The sequence below is a fragment of the Mchenga conophoros genome, linkage group LG8 (genome assembly GCF_057382185.1).
Source record: "Mchenga conophoros isolate Kocher_MC1m ecotype Shallow Benthic linkage group LG8, M_conophoros_male_GT1.1, whole genome shotgun sequence".
Classification (NCBI taxonomy): Eukaryota; Metazoa; Chordata; class Actinopteri; order Cichliformes; family Cichlidae; genus Mchenga; species Mchenga conophoros.
In genome coordinates, this window is record NC_140533.1 from 13,072,235 (window position 1) to 13,100,127 (window position 27,893).

The window sequence follows — 27,893 nt, forward strand, 5'->3', positions numbered from 1 at the left end:
ACTTAGATTCCTTCTTTATTTGCACCCAGTCCAGTTTTCTCAATGCACATCAGAATTCTGTCTTTTAAGAAAAGATGATAATTATACTCTTATAATATATCTGTAGTGTTTGTCTGTACAGCAGGGATGGCTCGTTACTTTACCCTGGAGCAAAATGATGAGGGACAGTAACACTTTCTAATACGGCCCATATTAGAGCCCAATATGGCACAGGCCATAATCTTCCCTTTTTACATCTCTATTTTTATATTCATTGTGTTGATGTGCATGATGGATGTTTTATTGTTCAGTTGTCTTTTTATTAATTGTCCTTACCAGCATACTTATCAAATAAGCAAAAATAAACATTGGAAAATTAGGCCTACACTGCAAATAAATCATATCTGGGACTGCATTCCCAGAAATGTAAGTGCATTTGATTTGCAAATGCTTTGGTCATTGTTGAGTTTTTGCAAGAATAAACATAAACACACCCTCTTCAGACAATTTTATTAAGGAAATTTGAAAGGGATTGGCCGTAAGAAAGTACTCGATCAGTTTTCTGTGCATTTCCCAGGTGTAAAAATCTATGTAAACAAAGTTGCATGCTAAAAAGGTGGGAGAAAGTGAATAGATTTGGTGCTTATCAATTAAAATGGTCCGCTGTGTTTAAAGTATTCATTGCTTACATTTAAACTCCCTCCATCACAGCTTTTCACCAACTCCTCCCATCCAATATACCAACCGTCGTCAACCCCCCCATCAAACCCAACGGCTGCCCACTGCACCAGCTGGCCGCGCTTCCAGTCACCTTGGCAACGAGACCAGGAAGTTGCCCGGCTCCTCTGGCACAGCTGAAAAGCTGCCACTTCCTGATTGAGTCTGGTCTTTCTTTCTCTGTGTGTAGTCGTTTTCCCATTTGGCAGTGGTCTCCACTATTTAGCGCCAAAAAGCCTGAAAAGACAAAAAGAAGAAAAAAAAGGGGGGTGAACACACTCTCCTTAGGACTGAGCGAAACCCCAGGTTCAAAACGGGAGACACAAAAGCAGCATTTATCCACAGTGGTGGCTCTTAGGTGGATTTGCTCATTTTGAACAGACAAACGTTTTATAGACTTATGGCAGTTTCTTCAAGTGGGTCTGAATGCAACGTGTACAAAACAGTAGAGAAATAAATGCACAAAAAGTAGTTCTACTTTGTTTTCTATAAGAAGATCAACACAGGAAAAGAGTAAATTATTCATGTTCTCAGATATATGTCTAAAAATGTTTGCAAACACGCTGCAATCTGACTGCTTATTCATGCATAAATGAACACACATCAAGCTCTCTGTTAGAATTTTCCTCTTCATGTCCATTGAATTAGCCTGCTCCTTTGGTCAAATGCATAAACTTGAAGATCCATCAGGTATTTAACGTCACTTCCTGTTTCACCCAGCTGGATCTTTCTGACCTGAGACACATTTGATCAATTTGTAAGAAGTTTATATTCCCACAATAACACAGATGATTTTTATTTTTTGCCTTTTTTCACAAATTTGGTACGAGTGGCCCTCTGTGTGCAGGACGTATCTTCATTTGACAAACAATTAAATGAAGTGGTTAAGATCAGATTCTTCCTTAGACTGGGACAAAAAAAGAGAGATCACATTACTCCACTGTTAGCAAAGTTAGCAAGATTACAGAATCCAAGTGCACTGTTTGTGTTTAAAGCCTTAAATGGTCTTCCACCTGCATGTGTTGGATATACAGCGTGCATATACTCCCATATGGTCTATGGCCTTCAGCTCAGTTAATCCTGATCATCATAATTCTTGCATAGTCCCACACGTATTTTAGTGAAAAGTAATTTAGGCGTTACTGATACTGTAACAACCAAAAAATATAGATTAGTTATATGTGCCAATAACTTATAAAATAGGGTCATTGTTGAGTGTGATCCTAATAACAAAATACAAAATAAAATGAGCTGCATTAGCGCTTGCCACCAAAATTATTTTTGATACCAGTGAAGCACCATATTTTTTTATGTTATTTGAATAGGATTAAATGTGGGTTGCATTGGGTTTCCTCTGGTATTTTCCTCTGGCCTTGTCAATAGTTTTGTAATCATTAAAAAAAAAAAAAAAAGACCAGCTGGCTTTGTAAACGTGCCTTTAATGCATCTTAACTCTAAACATGCTAAAGTTGCTAAATTTGCCTCCTCAGGTTAAGAGTTAAATGAGGGATATCCTACTGCTGCCCCACAGGCAAGTAAGAGAAAAGCCAGAGATACCAGAGGAGTCAAAGGTCATCCACACACCTCTGCAGCCCTGATTAAACTTTCTGACAAAGGGAGGGGGGGGTGAAACAGCTCATCAACTTTACCTCCTAAAAAGATGGATCCTGTGTCTGGATCCGGGTCCTGCACAAACACAAACAGGGAACAGAATGTGCGTTATTAACGAGCATTGAATCAATCATTGCAAAGTTTAAAAAAATAACCAAAAAACTCTTTTAAACTCTTAATAAACCAAATACTAAAACTCTAAATAGCACATGTTTTTCATGTTGTCAGACTAGTTGCAACTATCTCCATATATTCAACGTTTTTCTCATCATTTTACTCAACTACGCTGAAATCAAAGAGTTTGTTTTGGAAATCTGCAGTGTTAGTCCAACAATCTTTCACACACTGGGGGGTTAACAGCTGACTAGCTGAAATACCCTCACTTAAAAAAACAACAAAAAAACACACACACACTACCGTGGATTGATGTGTGATGGCTGGGGATGGAGGCAGCTGCTCAGTGGTCTGTATAATAGGACCGAGATTTTGGAGGGAAATCAAACCTGCTGTCTCAGACTACTGCGGGGATGCACTGGGAAATTCATCCACTCTTAATTTAGCACCGCGTTAACTATCAGCATTGCTGGCATCTAATTAGGAATAACATTTTATTTTCTCTTTTCTGTACAGGGACAGACTGACTTTGTTTTAATTATAATTAACTTTTCACAGTTGTAGGCTAATTCATTACATTATCAACTGAAAAGCAGTTGTTCTGGTAAAGCTTGTGCAGGTTACCAGTGATGACTAATCACTGTATTTTCTAACTTTGAAAACCAATGGGGATCTCCACAGGAGAGAAGGACCCAGCAGGGGTACCCAAAAAGTGACTTTCCCTCCCTGTGTGGTGGTTGTCTCTGCCTTTGTGCAGCTTCTCCCTTAACTCTTCAAATATCCCCTCAGGTCAGGCACTCCGGGGTCACTGGTCTCCACCCTGTCCCCACCCCCACAGCCCTATCCAAAACAATCCAAAGGAGCTAAAGCAGCCATAATGAGCCAGGGGCTACGCATGTGCTGCATGTGTGTGTGTTCGGGCTTGTTTTAGTATATGAGTGGGGTCCCAAACTGGGCACTCACTGGGGTTAGAATTGTGTTAAAATCAGGGTTATACATTTAGTTATGATAGTCTTATAGTAGGGGGCTGGAAAACGCATTGTATATACGTAAAGTGACAATAAAGATAGAAATGGAGATGCCTTTCAGAGGAGTCAGACACAGAAATTCAGACACAGAAATGGAAACCATTGCTTTCCATTTGTTTATTCTGGAACTATATACAAAGACAAGTACATGCACGGAGAATCATATTTGTTTATTTATACATAGCTCTTAAGCAGCTTTTAAAAAGCTCCAGTTTCATTTTTTCTTTTCTGTGGATTTGATTAAGAAATTTCACAAACTAGATTTAACCCACTGACCTCTGCAAAGCTACAGTGAATGTGAGAGAATAGTTAGGAGCTAACAGCTAACGTTGTTAGCTAAGATTACTCTTCAATAACTTTTACTAGATTAAATAAAATAAAGAAAGGACAAAATTAGACTGAATATTTCTTTCTCGTGTAATGAAACTGTTCCTGAAATTAAATGATATAAACAGCCATAAACAGCCAGAGCCAAGAACAAGAACTTGACTGACTAGTGTTTATTTTTAGCTAGCATGTTAGTTATTAGCTTGTTAGCAACATAATATTAGCTCACCCTGAAAGTATACACGATTGCTTTTATGCTGTTGTAGGCATTAAGATGGATAAATTAGTTTCTCCTATGGAAAACTGATATATACATGTTGAAAAAATTTGGAAAGTATATAAGTATATTTTAATGTTTTTGATTTAAATCATATGAACACACTGAAGTCACACACTATAACTAAAAATGGTAAAAGGGAGCATTACTCGCATTACTTACTGGTTTGCATTGCTGCCCATTTGAACCTCAGAAATGCAGCTTATGATCATGCTGTGTTTTTCATTGTGCATTTTCACCACTACAGAAAAAAACACCTCATCTTTAGACTGAAGCCTATCAGCTTATTAGTGGCAAGCTACATAATGCTTACTGGGTACAAAAATGAAACTATTTAGTGTTGGTATCCTGTGAGAGACTTGCACATTAGAATAAGAGGCCTGAAAAAAAAATCTGTTTCTTTAAATGGACATCTGAGACAAAGTGGTTGAGGAGCCAAACAATGCAGCAACCCAAGCCAACATATCTGATTGTTAGAGAAATGATGTCCAAAATGAACACCAACACACTTGGGAGGAAGCTCAGAGTTTAGGATTGTAACCACAATGAGTCACAGAGAAAAATTTTGAAGCCAAAGTATGGTTTACAGTGATTGGCTTTAGCCTCAGTGACACACCTTAAAAACACACGTTTAATGATGTATTCTTTCAGCCATTACACATTGTCCCCAGGCTTTCATTATTGTTTTTTTCATGCACCTGATGATTTGTTTTCCTGCCCTGAAACGTACCACAGTCGTACCAAGTCTCCCTTGCAAAATAACCAACCACCATGAGAGTTACATACTTAAATAAAGATTGAGTAAAAAAGAATTCAACAATAATTAGCCAGCTTTTAACCGAAAGTGGATATCACAAAGAAAGGAATGTTGCTGTGATAGAGGAAAGTTTGGATGACACCATAAAATAAATACATTTCAGACACTCAGGAAATGCTGGGAGTCATTTCAGAACTGCTCGAGTGTAAAATTAACTGTGCTGGTGTGGACTAATATAAACACCAGCATAGCTGAATGATGAACACACAACATGTTCCTGTGTCAGCTGTTAATCATTAGATTTGGATGGAATCAGTGTGAGAAACTCTGGATTATTCTTTAAGTGGCTGATTTGTTTTCCCCCTCTATCTTTTACATAATCCATCTTTTCTCTGTTAACCTGTGGTAACAATACTTTCCATTCTTAACCAGGTTAATACAAACTGCCTATCAGTTCTTCATTAGATGAAGAATGCATGGCCATTAGCAGACACCGAGTTTGGCCTCTATCTAAAGTTTTCTGTGTGAATAGAACAAATACTCGTCTCTTTAGTCTTCCCATAACAATCCAGCTATTTGTTGTCATGTAAAGTTGCTGAAAAGCAGCTTGTCTTGATCCTAGAAGTGTGTAGTCGGCAGATCCTAAATTGGACGGTAATCAGATCAGTGCGAGGAGTTTGACAAATGACCGATGACAAGCACTGGACCCTGGAGGATGGGCGGAGATGCTGGGGGTTAAGGCTGGGTAGGGTCAGAGGTTACCTTTTCAGAACTGCTCAATCGAAGGGCCATTAAATCCCATCTTTGTGAAATTTCTCAGCCTTGGACTGGTCGTCCCCAATCAATGCACCATCTATACCGAGCGAAGGCGAGACGTGGCCTGTATGTGAAGGAATGAGCAGGCCAACATCGTAGCTTCGGCACAGATCCTGGAGTCAGCAAAGTTTGTGGCAATTACTGTGGCAACCTGGGGAGCAACTAACCTGGTTTCATAGTCATATATTGAGCCGTGGAGGCCACACCAAAATTGTCCGTGTGGATTCCAATGTAAGATATTTATAACCCGATGAGATGCTTTGCAGTCAATGATTGACTGATAAGCACCACTGCAGCGATGCTTATCAGTAGAATGAATGAAAAAGCCTTTGTGATCGTATTTTAAGGGAAGATTTGGGTTTTTTTTGTAACTTCTCACTGTGTGTTATCTCATGTGTAAAGTATGTCGTCTCTGGGGCGTCTTGTCTCTAGCTTTGTTTTCCTACGCCTGCCGTCCAAATTTCCATCACAAACACCTCACCCCGAGTGACCCTTTGCTTTCTGTCTGTTAAGAGCCCCTGATTAACCCGCATACATGTGCAGATAGGGCCCAAATCCTTCAGTTGGGACCAAGTATGAATGTGTGTTTTAGTGCGTATATAAGTGTGCGTGTTTGTGTGTGTGGGTGCGTTCGTGGCATAAAGAGGAATAGTATGAGTGAGTGTGTGAGCTCATGCATATGCGTGCACGCATGAATGTGTCAGGCAGTTCAGGACCATACTTCACGCTTCTAATTATTCAGCAAGTTCCCGCTTCCTCTTCTCGATCCCTTCTTTGCTTTCTCACTTATCTGCCCTGCACAGTTGACTGCAGAAAGAAACCATGTCTATTGAGGAGTCACTCAGTGAGAGGACAGACTCAGTTTTGTCTTCGGTCGTTCCCCTCCCCTCCATCAGCTTCCACTGTTCATCAGTGGCGGGTCAGGCAAATAACCACTTGGAGCTGTGAGATAAATATTTATCGCCTTAGCTATGCTTTGTGGAATTCATAATATCCTGCAAAGATCCCATCTTCTTGTATGAAGTGTAAACATATTGTTCATTATGTCCAATATTTGACATAAAAATAGACTTTTTAAAAAAATAAAACCAAGAAAAAACTGTGTTAAAGCTAAAAAACTGAACCCTTCTGCCACCTGTTGTATACATTCAAATACACCTGTTACCACGAGAACATCCGAGGCCTGCGCACAGCTATACCCCGAGGGGCTGGTGATATGATACCCCTGAAGTAAGAGGTGTGCGTGTATGTGAGAGAGACGTGGAGGGGGGATGTCGGGGTTTACTGGAGCCGGGGAGACACCAAACTTTGTTTTTGGCGGTTCCCTCAAGGGCTTCCTCCCCTCAACAAAGGCAAGCTCATTTGCAACAGATGTATACATCGTTGAAAGGCAGGTTCATTGATGAGTTGGAGGACACTGTAGCGCAGGTGCTGAGAGAGCAAAGGGGAGGGCAGGGCCATGTGCAATGGCATTTTTAAAAAATTAGATCAAAAGGGACTCGGGGGACGAGCTGCAGGTCACCGAGGAGTCTGAATGGAGTTGATGAAAGATGGTGAGAGATAAAGGAAACTCTGGATGCTGATTCGGTGCACAGTTATGCCCCTACTGAGGCTCTTTTCAGAGATTTTAATTGTCACCTGGGGGCTGAAATGCGAAGATTCTCAAGTTACTTCTAAGGCTGGACGACTGATCCGTAAATCACTTAATTTCATTCTTTTAGAATTACGGTTACTTGATGCGGTCACTTTTACTGTCACCTGCCATCCTCTGATGTTTTTCTCAGAGTGAATAATCACATTTTAATGCACAATAAAACCACAGCATGTCACAGTGCGTGCAGCGGGATTTCGATAACACTGGGGAAAAGCAGACAGCAGCGACCTCAGATCATTATAATCAGTGCTGATTGAACGTAAAGCTCAATAAACAATCTTTGGGTGCAAACTTCACAGCATCCCAGCTTTGAAACCGTGACACCTAATCAACTTTATCACTTGAAACTTAAGACATCGAGGTGATGGCAACATTTCACAGCTGAGATTTAGCACCTGTTAAATTCTTCATTATTTTTAGTGCTACAAGGTCAAATGTGATAGACGAAAATGTAATCTTGTCACATCTCTTTGCCTTTTTCTGCCGAGCACTGATGGTGGAGGGTTTTTTAGGGTAACCGTGGCGTTTTTGTGCACGGAGAGATAGCCGAGGGGGTTGTGGTACTGGCATGTGTCTATTGTCTGAGAGGGCCATTGTAAGAGGGGGTTTAAAGTTTAAAGTCTGTATGTGTCTCTGTATGTGTGCAGGCAGACTAATTATAATCTGCCCAGCCAAGGATGACCCGGGCTGACCGAACTCAATTCAGAAGTGGACGGAGTGCAGGGGAGGAGGAAGAGGAGGAGGAGGTGCTGAAGTACAGCCAAGCAGCAGAAAGAAAAAAAACCTGACCATTCAGTTCTTTTGTTTGGACGTTTTCAGCCTTTTACACGTGTTTCTGATCTGCTCAAATATCCTGAGACCTTGTGATTGTGTAAAAGTGAGCTGAGAGTGATACAGCGGGGACTTTTGATGCGTAATATCGCATAAAACTGAAGCAGAGTGAGATATTCTGGGGTGTAAAGACAATATTTGTTGCCATTTCTTTGTTGGTGACGCACATATAGTCTGTGAGTTCCATTAAAGGAACAGTTCGACTATGCTTAATTGCTTCAGAGGCAAGAGTTTGAAAAGAAGAATGACCCTCCCCTAATTATACTGGAGCCAGCAGCCAATTAGCTTAGCTTAGCCTACAGTCTAGAAACTCCTGCTGAATTAATCATTTTTTATACTTTGATCTTTATACAGATTATGGTAGGTTTAAAAAGATTCAGAGGTACTGAGTGTTAGTTTCATGTCTTTAAAAAGAGTAGACTTTCCTTTTTTTTTCTGGAATTTATGCTAGGCTAACTAAGGTAAGCTAACTAACTACTTAACTACTGAGCTAACTACTTATAGAAACTTTAAAACATATTATTTCCTTAATATTAAATATTAATATTAATATAAAGGTAAAGGTAAAGTAGTTTATAAAGTGTATTTCCATGACTTTCCTTAATGTAAGGACACAAAAATACATGTCTTATGTTGGAATATAGCCCATTTTCAAAATTAGGAACTTGTCCTGCGATCTACTGACAACGTTGTATCTATGTAATACCTGGTGGTGCAAAAAATCTGAAAATCTAAAAGTGCATATTTCCTGTGAAAGCAATCCCCACCACTCGGAGCGTGGACTCTTCTCGACTGCTATGCATCTGCCTTGACCGCCAAAACATAGCCCCTTTGTATATTCCCCCCATTGTATCCAAATAAAGGTATTCAAATGTGGATGTGGCCAAGTGGGACAACATCTGTCTTTCCCGTGGACATATGTAAAACACTACACGTATTGTGAATTTTGGAGGGATCCTGCTTCTTCCTAAGTTTTCCCTCCAAACTTATTCGGCCAATTAGAAGAAGTGTGGGGGGTAGAGAATCGGCACGCTAACACCGACAGCGGGGTTGCCCTGTCTGACCCCCAGCTGGGCTCCAGCAAACACACTGCCCATCAAACACATCCTGGCCTGATGCGCTATTATAGCGCCACTGGGCCGCTGATAACAATACTGTCATCTGGACTACAAAGAATGGGATTGGGAGATGCACTGGTAATTGCAGCTAATGAGAGTCATAAACGTAAAGTGAAAGAGGCTGAAGATGCTGTGCTCTAAAAGCTAACAACTAACGTGGGTTTCCCTCCAAAAAACAGGCAAAGCAAACCATTTGCAGACCTGATTTGGCCAATAAATGCCAAACAATCAAGACGAGCTCACCCACCCACACACTGTGATCTAATGAAGGAATGTAGTATTTGTAAAGGAGTTCGCTTTAATCTGGCTACAATCAAAAGCTGTGGCGCTGTCTCCAAAAGCTTTGTAGTCTAAAATTACCACCAAACCTCACGTACCACAGGAAACTTCCTGTTGGATTCCTCGGTGGCTACGATGTGTTTTTATTTGGCCCTTTTTCTTCCCTCCCTGCTGCTTACAATCAAAAGAGTAAAAAGAAAGAAGAAAAGAGTTAACAGCGGCGACGTTGTGTTAAAAACCACTTTAAAGAGGAATCTGTTTACCCCCAAGCTCAGCTATTCCCTCGTGTTCGTTTGAGCACTAAAGAATGTGAGAATCTACACAAAGGCCATCGAGGCTGGCCGCAGCAGTGACGCTCTGCCTGTTTAAATCACTCTCAGTCCAATGACACTATCGTCATGTATTTACACTAAGATAAGCAGCTGGATCTGACCTGCTTGGAAGGATAGAGGTGGAATCTTTATCAGGCTTTAAGGATAATCACTCTTTATCACCCTGACACTTTTACAGGTTAACACTTTGAAGGAGCTGGGAGGGACAAGACACTAAAAACCACTTTCAGCTATTCCCTCATTCACAATAACTCACCACAGCAGGTCCACATATTTATAGCTGGCATATGTTGTTTCCATCCCCTTGAAATGAAACCAGGCAAATCTGCAAACTGCTACACCATGGAGCCACTACACGTGTCATTTCATTTAAATGAATAAAATAAATTAATGATAGGCTGGTGGTTTTGTCCCAGCGGTGCACAAAGGCTATCTAATAGCAGTGAAACCGAATGTCTGGAAACATTTATGATGGTTATGGAAAACAAAGTTATTATTAGATAACACCGGATGGTACTGGTATCATTATGAGGCCTTTACTGCTTTAATCAGCACTCTAGACCAGTATCTGGATCCATTTGAGAACATGGAAATACAGGTGGAGGCGGAAAAATTCCCATAATGACCATCTCACACAATTTAAAGCCCACAGGTCGCAACAGTAGTAACTTTAGATGTCCAGTGTAGCACAAAGAAGAATATTTCCTCTAGAAATGTAAGAGATGAGAAGGATTAAGTAGCAAAAAATGGTAACATGTAATTCAAGTACTATAAAATTATAGCAAAGAACCCATTTATTTTTTTATGACTCAAACTTTATTAGATTTTAATATACACAAAAAAAAACCCAGACCCCCCCCCCCCCCCCAAAAAAAAAAAAAAACACCCAAAAAATAGCAGAATGGACATTCCCAGTAACAACAACAGAACAAATTGAGCATCAATGCATATTTCCATCCCCCCCCCCCCCCCCCCCCCCCCCCAAAAAAAAAGCTATATAATGGTGTAAATGGCGAGGAAGCAGTACTTTCAATGGAAAACCAAGGAGGCGCTTTCTCAGGGGGTAAGAACCAATGTGCCAAATGCCGAAGAGAAAAAGCATAATGATATAAAAGTAGATTAGGCATCCCTAACCCACCTCTGTCCACTGGTTTCTGCAGTTTTCTCAGATTCAATCTAGGCTTTTTATTATTCCATATAAATGACTTACAGAGCTGGTCAAACTGTTTGGTGTATTTCAAAGGAACATGGATTGGTAGAGCCTGCAACAAATAATTGAACTTAGGTGTACATACCATTTTGATTACGTTTACCTTTCCCCACATTGAGAGATACATCTGAGACCAACGATCAATATTAATTTTCATATCGCTGAGTAAAGGTTCAAAATTTATCTTTATCAGGTCTGACAAATGAGGCGGGAAGGTGATGCCTAAATACTTAATGCCCTTCTGTGGCCAGGAAAACATACCGGTTTGAAAAAGTGACCTAGGACAATAACTAGTTAACGGAAGGGCCTTTGATTTGGTCCAATTCACCTTATAACCAGAAATAGCTGAAAACGTATTTATTATTGCCTGCAAGGAGTTTAAAGACTTTTCTGGGTCTGATATAAAAAGCAAAATGTCATCGGCGTACAACATCAGTTTATGACAGTCTCTCCCTATACTGACACCTGGAAAATTGGGCTCTCTACGAATAGCCACTGCCAACGGCTCAAGGGCCAGAGCAAAAAGAAGTGGAGAGAGGGGATCCCCCTGCCTGGTTCCTCTATCTAGTTCAAAAGAAGGCCCTATTATTCCATTTGTGAGTACTGATGCCTTGGGGTGTACATATATAAGCTGAATCCAATTAATAAAGCTTTTGGTAAAACCGAAACACTCTAAAGTAGCGAATAAATATCTCCATTCGACTCTGTCGAATGCCTTTTCGGCATCCAGCGAAATCGCAGCTATGGGAGAATGGCTGTCCTGAACCGCCCACATAATATCAATTAACCTCCTAATATTATCAGCTGAAGAGCGTGAGCTTATGAAACCAACTTGATCTACATGTACGAGAGAGGTTATTACCCAGTTTAATCGATTAGCCAGAATTTTAGATAAAATCTTACTATCATAGGAGGTCAGACTTATCGGTCTGTAGCTTTTACAGTCAGTGGGGTCCTTATCCTTCTTTAGGATAAGTGTAATGATGGCTTCAGATAGTGAAGGTGGGAGCCTACCCTCTTGAAAAGATTCGTTATAAGTGTTTAAAAGCAGTGGCGCAAGATCTTCTGGAAAGGATTTATAAAATTCAGCCGTATATCCATCCAGGCCTGGTGCTTTATCAAGAGGGCAAGTGTTTAATAACTCCCACTATTTCTTCAACGGTAATAGGAGCGTCCAAATATTTCAGTTGATCCATTGTCACCCTAGGAAGATTTAAAGATAACAAAAATTTCTTTATATCACTCTCTGAAATGCTTGATTCCGAGCTATAAAGATCTTTATAAAAGTTACTAAATATTGTATTAATTTCTTTAGGTTTAAAGACGTCCATTATTATCTTTAACAGCTGAGATCATAGCCATAGTCTCTCTCTGTTTAATATATCTCGCTAAGAGCCTTCCGGCCTTATCCCCTTCCTCGAAGTGTTTTTGTCTAGCACGAAATAGAGAAAATTCAGCTTTTTGTGACAGTATTGCATTAAATTCATATTTTAACTTGGTCAATTCATTCAAATTCAATGAAGAACGATCATTTTTAAATTTTAAATCAGCAAGTTTAATTTGACATTCTAGATTTTGAAGTTTAGTAATATTTTCCCTCTTTTTAAATGAGGCATGCTGTATTATATAGCCTCTCAGGAAAGCTTTCAGTGCTTCCCATGCTACTCCTGCTGAAGGGGCAGTAGGGACATTCGTCTCTATATACAGATTGATTTGTAATCGAAGAGACTCTCTGAATGCTGCATCTAATAGAAGGGTCGAATTAAGTCTCCATCTAGGCGTCCTAGCTGTATCATTAGATAGTAGCATGAGGAGATAAACAGGGCTATGATCTGAGAGGATTATGGTACCAATATTACTCGATACAACAGCAGGCATTAGTGATTGGGATACCAAAAAAAAATCTATCCTTGAGAAGGAGTGGTGAGGGGGGGAGAAAAAAGTATAGTCCCTTCCAGAGGGGTTTTGTAACCTCCACACATCTATGAGGCCACACGCTTCAGTCAGCCCTTTTAGGGCCCTATGAGCCCTAGAAGCATAGACTGATCTGGAACTCCGATCCAGTACTGGGTCCATAACCTCATTAAAATCCCCTCCCATAATAATAGGGTAATCCCCCATGTCAGATATTTTTTTCTCTAATTGTCCAAAAAAGGATGGATCATCTACATTAGGAGCATATACATTAGCTAAGATGACCGCCTTCCCTTGAACTTCACACAACATTAACATCCTTCTCCCAGCGTCATCCTTACTCTTTTGGATACATTTAAACTGTAAATGTTTACCAATCAAAGTGGCCACTCCTCTGCTTTTACTAGTACCACTGGCTGCCCCTACATATCCCACCCAACCCACGCATAGCGTCTGAGAATCTTGAGGCAACAGGTGGGTCTCTTGAACAAATGCAATGTCACACTTCTTAGATTTTATAAAGGACAATATTTTGTTTTTCTTAATGGGATTATTGAGGCCCTTGACGTTCCAGCTCATGATACTCAGATTATTTCTACTTATAGATAATTTTAAGGTACATATAAAGCGGGATGTTCAGAAACCTGTAATAATGACTAGCAAATTTGGCATCAAAAATTAATAAAAGAAAAAAAAAGAAAAAAAAAAAAGAACCCATTTAAATGCATTTATTTGTAAGTGTTTACTCATTGCTTAAAAAAATACTCATTTGAAAAAAAGGAAACAAAAGCTAAAATTCAAATTTCGGCACAATAGAGGGAGACGTCCCTTTTAGACAGCAGCAGCTTCTTCCCTCCATTTTGCTAATGAAATGTCCCCCAGGGGCCCCAGCTGTGACCTTTGACCTCAGACACTATAATTAGGTTATATTTGGAGTTGCTGAAAAAAAGGAAACATCTTAAAAGCACTTAAAAAATGAATTTGCAGAAAGTGCCTTAAAGAGACACAAACATGGATGACAGTGATACATCTGATTTTTTAAAAAGCGTATTTAAGCTAAAATAAAAGCATGGGGGTCGGGTGCGTTGGTCACAAAAGAAAGAGGGAATCAAAAGGAGTTCTTAGGTGAGAGCTTTCTGCGGAGAGGGAAAATCATATTTCTGAAACATTACGTGTTTCAGTATTAAATGATATCAATACTTATCTTAATGTAAACGTTATGTGAGATCCCAACAGAGAACGTTAAAGCACACAGAGTACGAGAGGATTGTGACAGTGGAGCTAAGTGATCTATTACATGTTTAGGGAAGCATTAGAGAGCGTTCTCAGGGCGCCTCTGTGCGTTTCCAGCTGCGTTTGCTATCAGCCCTGCCTGACTTTGTTTATGTGGTGTAGGATCCTCTTGTATTCTGTTTCCCACTGGGCTTTACACTAACACACAAGCACGCACACACACTATGCAACCAACATGAGAGGCACAATGAGAAATTTACTGTCATACAAACAAACACACACACAATCAGGACCCTGAGAAAGTGCAATGAGAGAGCAGGTGTCAGTTTTCACATGCGGCTCTCATGAGGGCCCGGACGGTTAAAAAATCAGCACGAGTTTTTTCTGAGCTCCGAGCGACGGCTTTTCTCACAGCCTCGGGCCGCAATTCGACTCCGACTCCAGAACAGGAGCCCGTCACCTGCATAGAGAAGTGGGGAAACGCCACTATAATGAGTCCTCTCACTGAGTCATGTCACGTCCTGATGGAAACATCATTGCAGAAACGTTCGGTCAGATTTTGTGTTTGATTAGTAACAGCTTCATTTTTCAGCATGACAGTGATGGATAGAAAAACACACAGTGGAGCACTATCAGTCATGGATTGGCATCCCCAGATTCCAGAACTGTGTGGGATCATCTTGACAGAAAGCAGATCAAAAGGCAGCAAACATCCTAAGAAGAGCTTTAAATGTCCTTCAAAAAGACTGTAGAACTACAAGAAAAGAAGCAAATTGAGGCTGTAAAGAAAAGTAAAGGTGTTCATACTAAATATTGACATTCAAGCTCCATAGATTTGGTTTTTTGGGGTTTTTTTGGCTTCCTACCCACACCTTAATCAAAGAAAATCTCCACACCTGCTCACACTGCATAAAGACGGGAGGTGTGGGCAGTCATGGAAGAGGAGTCACAGAACATGTACACAAGTGTTGCAAGCACCAGGATGGAGAAGATAGACAGATACCAAAGAGATTGGCCCTGGACTTGTCCGTGGGACTGGTGTCAAATATGGTGGAGGAGTTCCTCAGCGAGACACAACCAGTGAAAAGAGTGATTTCTGTGATGGTTGGTGCTAGAGCGTCTATTTCAATACTGTGCTTATAATATATCAGTGGGACTAGCTTGGGACTAGCTCGGGACAAGCTCGCTTTATTATAAATTGATTCTTGTACTCTTTGGCTACCATGACCCCACTTTTTTTTAGCTGCTCTTCACCTCTTCCTTCTCCTTTTCCCTCATTACAATGTAACCTTGACGTTTCCATCCACCATCCATTTGGACATTTGGCGTCTCAAGGTTTTTCTCAGCGTGTGTCCCAGACTATAAGTTATGTTAAAACCGTTTCCCATGACTAACCTAACAAATTTTCCAGGCAAAACACAGCACACAGCACAATCCTGTGGAGAGAGGGGCATATTTGTACTGCCTCCCTTAGCGTAGGCTTATTATCAGAGCATCCTGACAAGGTCTTAGATCTCATTACCAGCAGGCGCTGTGCAGGAAAACAAACAGCAATGATTTCAGATCAACCAGATTAGAACCAAGGTGCCATGGGAAGCTGCAGAATAGTCTGGGAACAAGGACGCTTTAACTTTTCGACTCATATCAAGTCTTTTTCAGAGACTACTGCCGCTACGCCAAACTTGAACAACGTTATTGTGATCACTCTCTTTTACCACCAACGTCCAAAGCTCAGGGTTCTTGTGGTGCTCCAATATGATCAAAGTCATCAAAACGAGTTGAAAGTGGTGATAAAGCTGTATAAATTTGTAAGATGTCGATTAAGCTGTGTGTCTTTCTGCTTTTATACAGGCTTTATCCATACTTTACACTCACTTTCCTCCTATTGTAAATCTGTAGGCCCCTTTTTTTCACACTAGAATCCCAATATGACATCATCTACGTGGTTCTTGCTCACTTCTTCTTTTTTAAACCCCTGTCATTATGTCCGTAGCAGCGAGAAGAGACAGTGAGAGAAAGTTACAGAATGTCAAGGCCCCGTAAATACCACTAACACCACACTGCCACTACATCCTCTCTGTGTTTGGGAAGTCCCCCCTTACAGAGGAGTACAGGATTACCAAGCAAACAGACACAGGACTAACACATGCACGCAAAGTCTCGTATCTATACAACAGCACTGTTTGAAGACATTCACATTGGCATGCTGGTGAGAACGCAGCAGCAGAAGCACAGAGAGAGGGAGAGAAGGGAGAGGAACCATTGCGGGAATCTGGTTCAGTGGTTAAAGTATGAGGACAAACAGGCAGTGTTTCATTACAGTCAAAGATGGCATTGTTCTGGATGCAGGACGGAAGCAACCAGGTCGGTCGGTTCACGTACACAACGTGACCTTTAATCGTAACTCGCTCACACGGTTTGATTGCAGCTTATGTAATTTGTTGTTCTTTCGCTGTGTGCGTCAAACACAAGGGTCCTGTGAAATCGGCGTGCCGAGTAATGCCACATCTTTGCCGCACAGGTTAAGTGCTTACTTTAAAAATATGTGATGGAGACAGAATGAAAATCAAAAGGCCAAAATCTTAGCTTTGGACACAGCTCGAGTTATTTCACGCTGTTGGTTTTATTTTAGTGCTGCACATCAAAAAAGAAAACCACATATAGCCACATCACATAAAAGCGCTGAATGTGATCCAGGCTGGATGTAACTCCAGCTGAGGTCATAACAAGGTCACGAGGCGTGTGTGTAGCTTTTGTTTTAACAGACATGTACATGTGGAAGTGTGCAAACCTGACTGTGCACACGTGGATGCAGTGGCACGTCTTTGAAGTTTGAAGTTTAGGTACTAAATATATTCATGTGTCTTTCACCAGCTCACCACCACCACCATCGCTTTGTGCTTTAAACTCTGCTCCTTTGAAATGCCCGACAGACAGCAAAGCTCCGTCCTGCCACAGACAATAAAGCAGCTGGATTTCTGCACATGTGCCTTTGTGTTGCTCTGAGGCCTTGTCATAACTCCATCGGAGGGGTCTAGACATTTATCACACGCGCACACACGCACACAGACACACACAGGGGCGCAAGAATGCATGCACTTCCACAGAAAGCTACTCGCTCAGGGAGATGGATGGCAGCACTGGCACAAAAGAATATTTGATTTGGTTATAAGTACCGCGACATGAAAGAGAAGCACGGCGGGGGGGCGGTGAGGGCAGAGGGCACAACCAGCAGAGGTGGCTAGATCTTCATCACCATCATATATGTGTGAAAATGGGGGCAGCGTTATTGAACTACTCTGCACGTCTGCCCTTTTGCCCTGTTTGAACTGATATTTACTTCTATAATAGTAGGTGTTACATATTGGCTGCACATTTAGAGGTCTTTGAAGTGGGCCAGGGCAGGGTTGAACTACAATATAAATCAGAGCACTGAAAAGCTTTTAGTAGACAAATATACTTAATTATAACTTTGAATAAACATGTTCTGTGTTTGCTTAAATCTTACAACCATGGCTTCACCACAAAGTGGGATTTTTCTTTCTTTTTTTTGCACAAAACCAAGCTTTTCAACTCGTTCACAAAGTAGTCGTTATTTCTATGTTTCTTTTAGCCAAGTTTTTATCCCGCCTCGTTTAAATATTTGACCTTAACGTCAGTGCTGTGCCAAGTAAAAACAGGGCCAGTATACCGATACTTCTAATCTATAAATCATCATTAATTTTCAAATTCAAACACATTTTAATGACCCCTGTGATTTTTTTAAATTTACAATAATTAGTTAACACAACAAAACACACCTTTCAGCTTTCCGTGCAGTTTGAAACTGGGTTTTGTGTAAATACGCATGTCGCTAAAGATTTGGGGTCACTTCTTCTTCTGCTGTTTAAATGTGCTATAAGCTATAAATAAAATAGGCACTGCAGTCAACACAAAAGGTTAATGGTGCATGTTTGAGGTATAGTTTTTCTTTTCCAAAAAAGAAAATTTAACACAAAACCAGCTTTGGTATGATCGATATTTGTATCCATCCGCCGACTTTTACTTCGCATGAGTTGTGTCTGTTCTTCGGCCGAGAAATAAAACTGCAGAGCTTTCTTTAAAAGTAAGAGCATTGTTCTGAGCTACACATACACTAAAAACTTACTTTATTCATATGTATATATATATATTTAGAATATTAAATATTAAATGAAGTACAAGCAGAAGTGACGATGTAGGATGAAGTGAAACTAATGGAGGTCATAAAACTTCTCAGTCGTGTGTGGAGGAGGAGGGGTGGGGTGTTTTTAAACTGCAGTACTTTCTGTACACTCACTCCTCACTCAGGCCAGTTCGTTTGTATCTTGTATGCAGACACAATAGTGAATTGTTACTCGGTTCCATCCTTGCATACAGTTACTCACTCTCAGGGTCAGACCTCCCTCCCTGCCCCCTCTGCTGGGCGAGTGGTTTAAAGTTTCTGTCGCTGCATTCTGATTGGTCCGTGAAGTTTTCCTGAGGGGGGATAAGTTCAGAGCTCCGCACCTCCACGCTCACATCGGCCCCGGAGAGTGCAGAAGCTGTATTCTCTTATCATACGCATCAGGATAAGAGGGTACAAAGTTATGGAGGTTATCAGAGGTAGATTATTATTTGTTTTATAGACTTTTTTTTTACTCACTGAGATTTAGGACATCGGCAGTTTGGAATAATCCTTTTTTCCCCCTCCACCTTACTTTGCATCATCCATCCAACATGCCCGGCTTTGGGGTTTGGATTTACGCAGTGTGGATTTTACTTTTTTGCCTTTTCCACGTGAGCCTTTCAAACTATTCCGAAGACCAATGCAGCTGGAGAGGCAGGCAAGTATTTCACATTTGATCTGTGGTGTGTGTGAGTGTGTGTTCACTGGGCATGATGGAAAAGAGGATTTAAAAATGACCGCTCAGAGACGCTTACAGGTGCCTCCTGTTCGTGTGGTCGGTGTTTGAGTGAATGCGACAAGTCGAGACTTGTCACTGCGGTGCAGTTTAAATGTTTGCGGGGCTCTGCTGCGATTGCGCCTCTGGGGTGTCTGCGGGAGGCACGCAGGGTCAGACGGGCAGGAGACTGAAAGATTAAATCACATGCATGGAGAAAATATACACATGTGCAGCTGTTGGAGGCTGCTCTTTACTACAGACATGTTTTCAATATATATATATATAATTTTTTTACATATATTTATAAATTCTAAACACTACAGTTGAGTGTAGATGCCACTCAGGGTCATCATCTCTGCAGATCTGCCAGTAGGCAGCGCCTTGTCTGAAACTAAAGTTGACTTTTAATGACATTTATTCACCAGACATCAAACTTTTATTGCTGATGTGCAGTGATCACATTTAATCCCCTCTCCCTCCATCCTGCAGCTGTGTGCAGATGTTTCAGGAAAGTTTGGCCTGAACAAACTTCATAAAAAAACTTTATTTAACCTTGTCTCCTCTCCCTTTTCCTCCTGCTCACAGCGGTTTGTCCCAGCAGCAGGGCAGCGTGGAGCAGATCTCTCTCCACTGCTCCGAGGGCACACTGGACTGGCTTTATCCCAAAGGAGCCCTGCGCCTCACCCTGTCTCCGCGCCTGCCCTCCATGGTGGTGGGCCCCAGCGGCAGCAGCTCTGGGCTCATCACTGCCTGCGTCAAGCCCTCTGAGGAGTTCCACGGAGCCCAGCTCTACCTGGAGAGAGATGGGGTCCTCGAGCTCCTGGTAGGAGACCGCCTGGAATCCTCCCCCCCGCCGAGGGTGCGCTGCTTCAGCCGCCTGCCTGGGGAGAGGGTGGCCCTCTTCCTGCAGGCTACACCGCATCAGGACATCAGCAGGAGGATCGCCTCATTTCGCTACGAGCTGAGAGGGGACTGGACAGCTCGCCTGTCCCTGGACTCCCACCCTATTAGCACTGAAGGTGAGTAGGTGAGAGCAGGTTGCACGAGGTCTGCCGTGTTGGTGCTGAAGAGGGTCTTGCTTAAGCTTGAACCTTTCTTCATATTATTTGTGTTTATGAATCAACATTTCCTCCATGAGTGGCTGCGTAACACCTTAAAGTTCACAGGTTTGTCCAAAATAGTACTTTAGCTGCATGCAGTTCTTAAATCTGTAAAAGGTCTTTTGTTTCCTTTCTGTAAAATTGGCAGATGCGAGTTTGTGATTCACCACTGACGATATTATTACCCCATAAAATCCTCTTTGAGGATGATTCATAACTGGGAACAGGCCTCTGCGGTCTGCATGGACTTTCCACGGCCGTGCAGAGAGAAGGAAGTGGCCAAACTTTTCCCCCAAAGGGTTTGAAGTAGGAGAAGGGGAGCGGTGAAGTGGGGAGGAGGGGTACAAAAGCCCAGTATGTGGGGCTTTCTCCAGAGTCCAGAGCCCTTTGAATGGGTGGCGCATGAGTATTCTGGGATTACTGCCGTTGTCTAGGCAACAGGGAGGCCTCTGCCCAGCTGAGATGCTCCCCTCTTTTGTTGAGTTGCCTCTTGTCTGTAGGAGTTTACCCCCCCCCCCTCCACACACACACTCACACGGGCACACACTGATTAGGTTTGGAAGTGGGGGGTGCTGTGGACTGGAGAGGAAGGAATCTCATTTATCAAGAGGTTTTCCAAAGAACCACAAGGAGAACTTTTAAAAAAATGCCAGAACTTTTTTTTTTTCCACAGTTGAATCAGTGCAAACAGTTTTGGTCTGAAGCTTTTCTGGGCCTGATCAGTAAATCCCGCTATGAATCTTAGTGTCTTAGTAAGGCGCCAAACTATTTTTTAAAGTATTTTTTAGTTCTCAATAAAAGCTGTCAAGCCTCCACAGAAAAGTACAGGATTTTCTAAGAAGTTGGATCGGGCTTCTTTGAAGTCCTCCCCCCTCTCCCTGGCCTCTGTCTAGGCTTTGATGAGATGTGACTGCAGACACCCTGAAAGGCTTTACGGGGGGAAGTTTCATTTGGCCTGGGGTAGGAGAGCCTCACACCTTACAGCTCCTCTGGACCTCCGCTGCCAACTGGAAAAGTAGCAGCTGTTTGTTACAGGTTTTTCTCCCCTTTGTTGCTGGGGGTTTTTTTGGGTTTTTTTTTTGCACAGTTAATGGTTTGGATCACATTCCTCTGCATGTGATCTGCAAATGCACTGCCTGATTTCAAGCACATTAGCCTACAGGTTTCTTTCAGGAGTTGAGAGTCTTGTCTAAGGTCACCAAATGACTCCAGCTTTCTTTTCTTTATTTTGTCCCTCCAGACGCCTGCAGACCCTGCAACAACACTGAGATTCTGATGGCTGTTTGCACCAGTGATTTTGGTAAGTCACTACATATACATCAAACCAGACCTCTGCATCTTAATGACGTGAGATTGGCTCAAAGACGTTGCCTCCAAATGTTCCCTTAAAAAAAGGAAAGGTTAAAGGTGAAATAGCAAATCCCCCCCCCCCCCCCCCCCCCCCAGGCACCATAGTGGACTAACCCCAGCATCACCCCCCTAGAGAAGGAGTAGTGGACTAATCTGCAGGCCTCTGATTGAGCTGTAAAGGGCTGAGGAGAAGTAGAGCTGACTGAACAAAAGTTCATTGATTAGTACGCAGGTCAGGGACTTCTTAAGGATTTTTATCTGTTGGTAGCTCGCAGACTCTGAACCAAGGCTTAAAACATGCATTGGATAATTATTCTGGAAATGAGCTTCAATGTTAACCTGAATATCCTCCTAATTTGCAGTGGTGCGAGGCAACATCAAGTCAGTGGAGGAGGACGAGAACTTAAGAGCGGCCGTGATCAAGGTCAGCGCCACCCGCGTGTTTCGCCAGAAGTACACACTGTTCACCGGGAACAGCCGCCTGAGCAGCCGGGGCGAGATCAGGACTCTGCTCCAGTGTGGCGTCAAACCCGGACCCGGGAGCTTCCTTTTCACCGGCCGAGTCCACTTCGGCGAGGCCTGGCTGGGCTGCGCTCCGCGCTACAAGGACTTCCAGAGGGCTTACACCATAGCCAAAGCAGCCCAGCAGATACCATGCGAGCTGCCCGTAGACTGAGACAAAAACTCAGCTCGTCTGCTACGCAAAATTGGAAGCTGTGCTGAGCGCCAGGCCAAACTCAGCCCTGTTCCACGTTCGGGAAGAAGCCGAGACGGGCGACTGTCGGCTCGCGTAGCCTTCCCAAAGGCCTGAGGAGTGAAATGGACTTTTCAGACACCATTTCAGTGCAATACGCGGTCACTTGTTGCAAAGAGCCCAGTGGTTTTCGTGACACTGAGGGGGGACACGGCTGAAACGAAGCTTAAGCAGTGATGCCATAAAGATGGTCAAAGTAAAATGATGTAATGATGAAAAAGCTTTCCATTAATTCAGGCCTACTGAGAGTCATCGCATTGAAACTTAGGGAAAAAAAGAAAAGCTCTATAAAAAGCTCAAGGCTATCAGCTGACATCCTGTGGAGCGTACGCCACACAGGTGTTGCTGCGGTCTATTCATAATGTCTTTTATCAGATAATAACAGGACAATGTGATACTTGTCTTCAGTGTTAGTTTTATGAAGGAGATTATATAAGTCCACGCTAAGAGAAACATTAAAAACAACTTGCACTGAATGAAAGGGAATGATCTAGAAAGTGTGATGCTGCAAGCACTGAAAACCAAATAAATGTTTAAAAAAAAAGCAACTATATGTAGCATAGTGAAACAACTGAGAATTTAATATATGTTCAGATAAATGCGAGCACGTACAACAGTAACAAAGCTATGGCTACCCAAGCAGGTTTCACAGCTCGATATAGTGCTGAGAGCACCTTCCTATTGTAGCCTGTCTGAGATTCGTTTCTGCTTCCGTGAGGAGACGCAAACTTTATAAGTCATGTAAGATAAGACGTGTTTAATGTGCATGCAATATTTCTGCAAAACTACAGCTGACTGGACTGCCTTTGATTTTGAAGAGTATTTAAACGTAAAGAGCAAAGCTGCTTGAGTCTTGCCAAAGCAGATGTAAATCTGACTGTTGTCCTATCGCGTTCTGCTTTCTGCTCTCACATACTGATGGAAAGTAAATGCTACTCGACTCTTTATAATCAGCAAACTTCATACACTGATGATAAAAGTAAAAAACCTCTCATTGGAAGGACATTACTCTGGTTGGACGAGGTTAGCTCAAGAAAACAATAAAATATGCATTTAATGTGTGAAATGAGTTCTGTAAAGAATGATCTGATGTGCACTATATCACCAAGGAGGAGGGGTTCGTACCAAATGACCATAATCTGCTGACACGGTATGCCTTTAATGCGTACACTGCCATTTTTGTGTGTAAATGTGAATATAATGTGATTGTAAATATGTTCATAAGAAAGTCTAGAAACAAAAGCATGAAAAAAAGTATTGTCTCAGTATTGTGGATTATTTTTATGTTTGTCTGTGTTATTAAAATATTCTGTTAAAAAAACAGATTTCAGATGTGTGTGTTTGAGTGTTTTTCTTTAACTTTTTAAGGTTTTCTTACTCTACTGAGCTTTTCGTGCTCCCTAATCCTCTTAGAACCAAATCATTAAAACTGGTCAGCCTCCATTAGAGCATGTAAGGCTTCTTCCGTGGCTACCTTTTCTCAGAACATAAGTCACTCCAAGTGCTCATGAATCAGATTCCTGAAAGCGCAGAACAAATGGCGTGGCCGAAGAGAGCGAGAGGGCCTGAAAGGGTGGAGAGATTTAGGGACTGTTTGGGACCCTGAGGGTATTTGGACAGGGAAGGGAAGGGAAGGTCGAAAAACAGCGAGAAGAATTCTGTTGTCTTCGGCCTCCCGTTTTTAGGACAGGAAGCAATAAATTGCCATTAAGGGAGTGGCACGGCAGGCCCGGCTGAGCTGAGGTGCCACACAGTCGCCTGCTTTATCCTGACCGCGTGTGCACGAGGAGACAGTCGAATCAATGTGTTTTCCACTCTGCTCAGAGGTCGAGTTGCTTGGAACATGGATAGATGAGGAATCACTGTGATCACTGCTGCATAAACACCTCCAGAAAACTCTCAGATTTACTGTGAGCTGTAAAGCCATGTGGAAAAGAGCAGCTGGGGGAATTAACCTGGTGCTTAAGTTTAATTGAAAAGAATGCTTCCCACGTCTGGCTGCACTCCCGTAGAAAGGCACAGGTTTGGCGCCACTGTCTCAGGAGCTGATGTGGGTGAACCTCCAGCCTCCCCGACCATTTACTGCCTCAGTGCATCCTTTGGCTGGGTGGCCTCGAGCTGCCAGGCTCTTCACACACACACACACACATAAAAATACTCAGCCCCCTCCCCTTCAGTCCATCTGAGCTTACTGCTGCAGAGCTGATAAGCCAAAACAAAGAGCACTCAAATTATATTCCCTACCTATACATCATGTGACATTTTGACAAAGCTCAATTTCCTGCATTGTTGTCACTTGTCTGTGACCCCAGGTTGAACCCCTTAAAAGGACACAGTTACACAACACAGTTACACTGCTCAGTTTAAATGCACACAAACAGAAAAAAAATCCCAATAAGACTTTGGGGATTGTTGTCAAATATCCTCTTTTGATGGCAGCGACTCCTTCAATGCTCAGCTTAGCAAAGCAGGAAGCACTCAAGAAAGGAGAATCCAAAGCAGTGGGAGAGTGTTCCAGGGTGCGGACTTTAGAGGGAAGTGGCCGGAGACAAAGCTCCAGAGATGAGAGTGCAGACGGGGGGAAAGGTGCGCCCAAACACGGCACAGCAGAACACCCCACCCACTGCTGAGGCTCAGCACAAGCTCTTCCTGTTATCCAGCTTTAAAAAAAAAATCTGAGGATGAATCAAACTTAATAATAAACCCGGAGGTAGTTTTGCAGTTTTCCTAATGTGAAATGATTCTGGGGATTTTTGACACAATCGCAACATAAGGCCTAAATATATGCAACAGCACTGCTTTCGGCGTTATAACGTAGTTTTTTCTTGTTTCTTTGTTTTGTTTTTGGCTATTTATTAGAGCTGAAACCAGCTTTGCTTCTCTCTCTGTGGTTGTGTAACTGCCAGATCATCAGCTGCGTTTCTTACACAAACTTTCGGTACGCTCGCTGCCAGATCTCTAAGTGCGGCTTCTCACACTAATCCTTCATCTGGATCCTTTTTCCCTCGCTGGAGCTGTCTTTTCACGGGTTCGTCATCTAATCTTTTCCATAACTTGGGTCCACAGCTGCTGGTTGTTGTGCTGTCGTAGATCTAAAACAGTGGTTGCGATGCTCTGACACACACTTGACAGCGATCTCAAACCTCAGTCTCTTTGTGCCAAACGGCGCTGAAGGCTCTTAAATGACCTCTGAAGCTCTTCGGCCTCTATCCCAAAGGCTGTTACATTTTTTATCTGGTGTATAAGCTGAGGTGATGAGTTACACCGTTGCACACGTTAGGTGGTCAAAGAAGTGATGAAGACAGCCAGGGATTTCAATGTGCTTTATTTTCCCACAGATGCAAATGGTTGTTCCATAGTTCACGGTAACTGAACATTAGCTCGTACAAAACTTGGTCCATCCACCTCTTTGTTTGACTCGGTGGTTGTGATTCCTGCTGCCTCTCCATCAGCTCGGCACCAGCTGAGGATGAGTCCTTGTAGACTTCTATGACCACATTTTGGCTTCCCAGATTCCCAGCTGACAATTTCTTGTTCCCATAACACCCCGTAACAGCTGGAAGAGGTGATTTCCAAAAGGAAACTTCACTTCATGCCATGCTGATATACGCATGGAAAAACCTCTACAGCAACATGCAACAGTGTTTTTTAAATCACGATCTTTCTGCACTGAGCACTTTGGAAAAACTGGTAAGTCCACAGAGCGGAGCGACATTTGGGAGACAAAACGTAGAGTAGGCAGTTTGGGTGGGTTGAGAGGTCAAAGCAAAATAGAGAACAAGTGTATAGCAGTGCAAGAGCATGTTTTTCTGCCCATGTTATCCCTCTGAAGTGCTAAAGGGTGGAGAGCGAGTAGCACCCTTTGTTCCTCGAGAGGCTGCAGATGGCTTTAATCCCTTCCAAAATGTGCACTGAAAATCAATCAAGACAGGGTGGACATGGTGTATGAGGTTGGAGGCGGGCCCTGCCGCAAAGAAACACAAGTTGGGTCAAAGAAGCGTCTTTGGTGCTTTCCCGCCAAAAAAGAAAGTATTGTAAGAAAAGACAGAGGGAATGAATTGCAACCCCCTCCAGCGAAGGCTCGCTAGCACCGCGTCGAGCTGAACACAGCTGGGGCTGACATCGCCGGCAGGGGGTACAACCACAAAAACCTCCACACACTGACATCACACCTTAATAATGCCACTTAGGGTCACTCAGTGCTCAAGGAAGACGAGAAACATGGCAGATGGACTGATTAGGATTCATCCTCTGCTGCACTTGAACAAAATTCACATCTGAATTCAAATCACTATAGCGCCGGAGCTAATAGCTGCAGTTCCTCAAATGGCCACTTGAGGCTTATTCTGAGACTGGTGTCCTATGGCACGAAGTCTATACAGGAAGACAGCCTTACAGCTTCAAACCAAGAGCGCGCCAAGCAGCAGATGACATCACAGTGTCCTTTTTTGAAATATTCTCACTATGATGCGATCATGCTTGAGGTGTGACTTGCATTTCTGCACAGTTGTTTCCTGGAATAACCTCACATAGCAGCAGAATTCGGTGTTAGGCGAGGACGACTGATGTCTTTGTCTCTCCTCCTCGTGCAGCTGACGTCAGCCTTCTTCATAACAAACTCCAGACAGAGGGTCGACCCACCAAAGACAAATACACCTGTTTTCAGCCGGGCCTTTAAACGCTCCCAATTAACCAACAGGATTATGGTTTTCTGACAAAAACCTCTCTGATTGTCAACACAAAAGGGAGAAACTTCCCCAGAAGATTAGCTGAATTCTTCTCTCACAAAGTGCCCACCCACTCTATCTTTCTCCCATCTAATCTTGCAGCGCAGCACTGCCTGCCTCTCCTTTTGCTCTTTATTTTGTTTTGGGCTTTTTTCACCTGTTATCTTGCTCTGTGGAGTAGCTGTCTTGGGTTACCTCCTCAGAGACGTATTGCACTATACCTATTGTTCGAACTGTTTATTAAGGAAAGAGGTAGGCAGGAGCGAAACTGCAGTTTTGTTGTGTTACTAGTATCTCCTTGCAATGTTCTCTTGCCCAACACAGCTTCGAGGCAGGATTTGTCAGCAGATACATTTGGTGCACAGGGCTGTAAAACCTGTCTATTTTCACTGAGGAAAAACAAGTAGCTTGACACAGAAATTTAGTCGATATCAGTCAAAAAATAATGAAAAATTGTCGTTTTGTCTTGCTTCTCGAGGTTCTCTAGCTTTGGTGTAAGGTTTTGATTTCCAACCTCTGTCCTGCATGTCACAGAAAATAGCCAGCTTTTAACATAAGGGCATATTAATACATAATGTTACATCTTCTATGTTTTAGTATTTGGAAAGCTAAAAGTCAGAAGGTCGTCTCTTTAAGTTGAATGGTGTTTATAGTTGTTCAGAACAGCCTTCCTCGAGGGAAGGGTGAAGCCGGCCATCACGTGAGAGGCAGTAGACAAAATAATCCAAAAAATGAGAATAGTGGTGCACACCCTCAGACGCTTTCATGTTAGGGGTCGATTGTGTTCCACAAGCAGAAACAGCTGAGTATTGATTAAAATGAGGGAAAAAAATTAAATCAAAGCTTGACAGAGAAGTTCAA

At 42.5% G+C, this 27,893-nt stretch overlaps 1 protein-coding gene and 1 long non-coding RNA gene across 2 annotated transcripts; one reads left to right on the top strand and one right to left on the bottom strand.

The window, feature by feature from the left end:
• Positions 1-515: 515 nt before the first annotated feature.
• On the bottom strand, positions 516-4,383 carry LOC146568303 (uncharacterized). Its single transcript, XR_014893513.1, has 3 exons — positions 4,216-4,383; positions 2,346-2,382; positions 516-933 (listed from the first exon to the last, which is right to left on the bottom strand). It is a non-coding gene; the product is annotated as an uncharacterized LOC146568303 (long non-coding RNA).
• Positions 4,384-18,542: 14,159 nt separating this feature from the next.
• metrn (meteorin, glial cell differentiation regulator) lies at positions 18,543-23,629 on the top strand. Its single transcript, XM_085284282.1, has 4 exons — positions 18,543-19,041; positions 19,687-20,120; positions 21,442-21,501; positions 21,914-23,629. The coding sequence occupies exons 1-4, from the start codon at positions 18,935-18,937 to the stop codon at positions 22,225-22,227; spliced, it is 915 nt and encodes a 304-aa protein (XP_085140408.1). The 5' UTR covers positions 18,543-18,934; the 3' UTR covers positions 22,228-23,629.
• The last annotated feature ends 4,264 nt before the right edge of the window (positions 23,630-27,893 follow it).

Bases quoted from the DNA above. Each gene is read 5' to 3' on its own strand.
- metrn (XM_085284282.1), top strand. From the start codon at position 18,935: ATGCCCGGCTTTGGGGTTTGGATTTACGCAGTGTGGATTTTACTTTTT. The intron at 20,121-21,441 runs GTGAGTAGGTGA...TTGTCCCTCCAG, and splicing joins CCACCCTATTAGCACTGAAG to ACGCCTGCAGACCCTGCAAC. The intron at 21,502-21,913 runs GTAAGTCACTAC...CCTAATTTGCAG, and splicing joins TGTTTGCACCAGTGATTTTG to TGGTGCGAGGCAACATCAAG.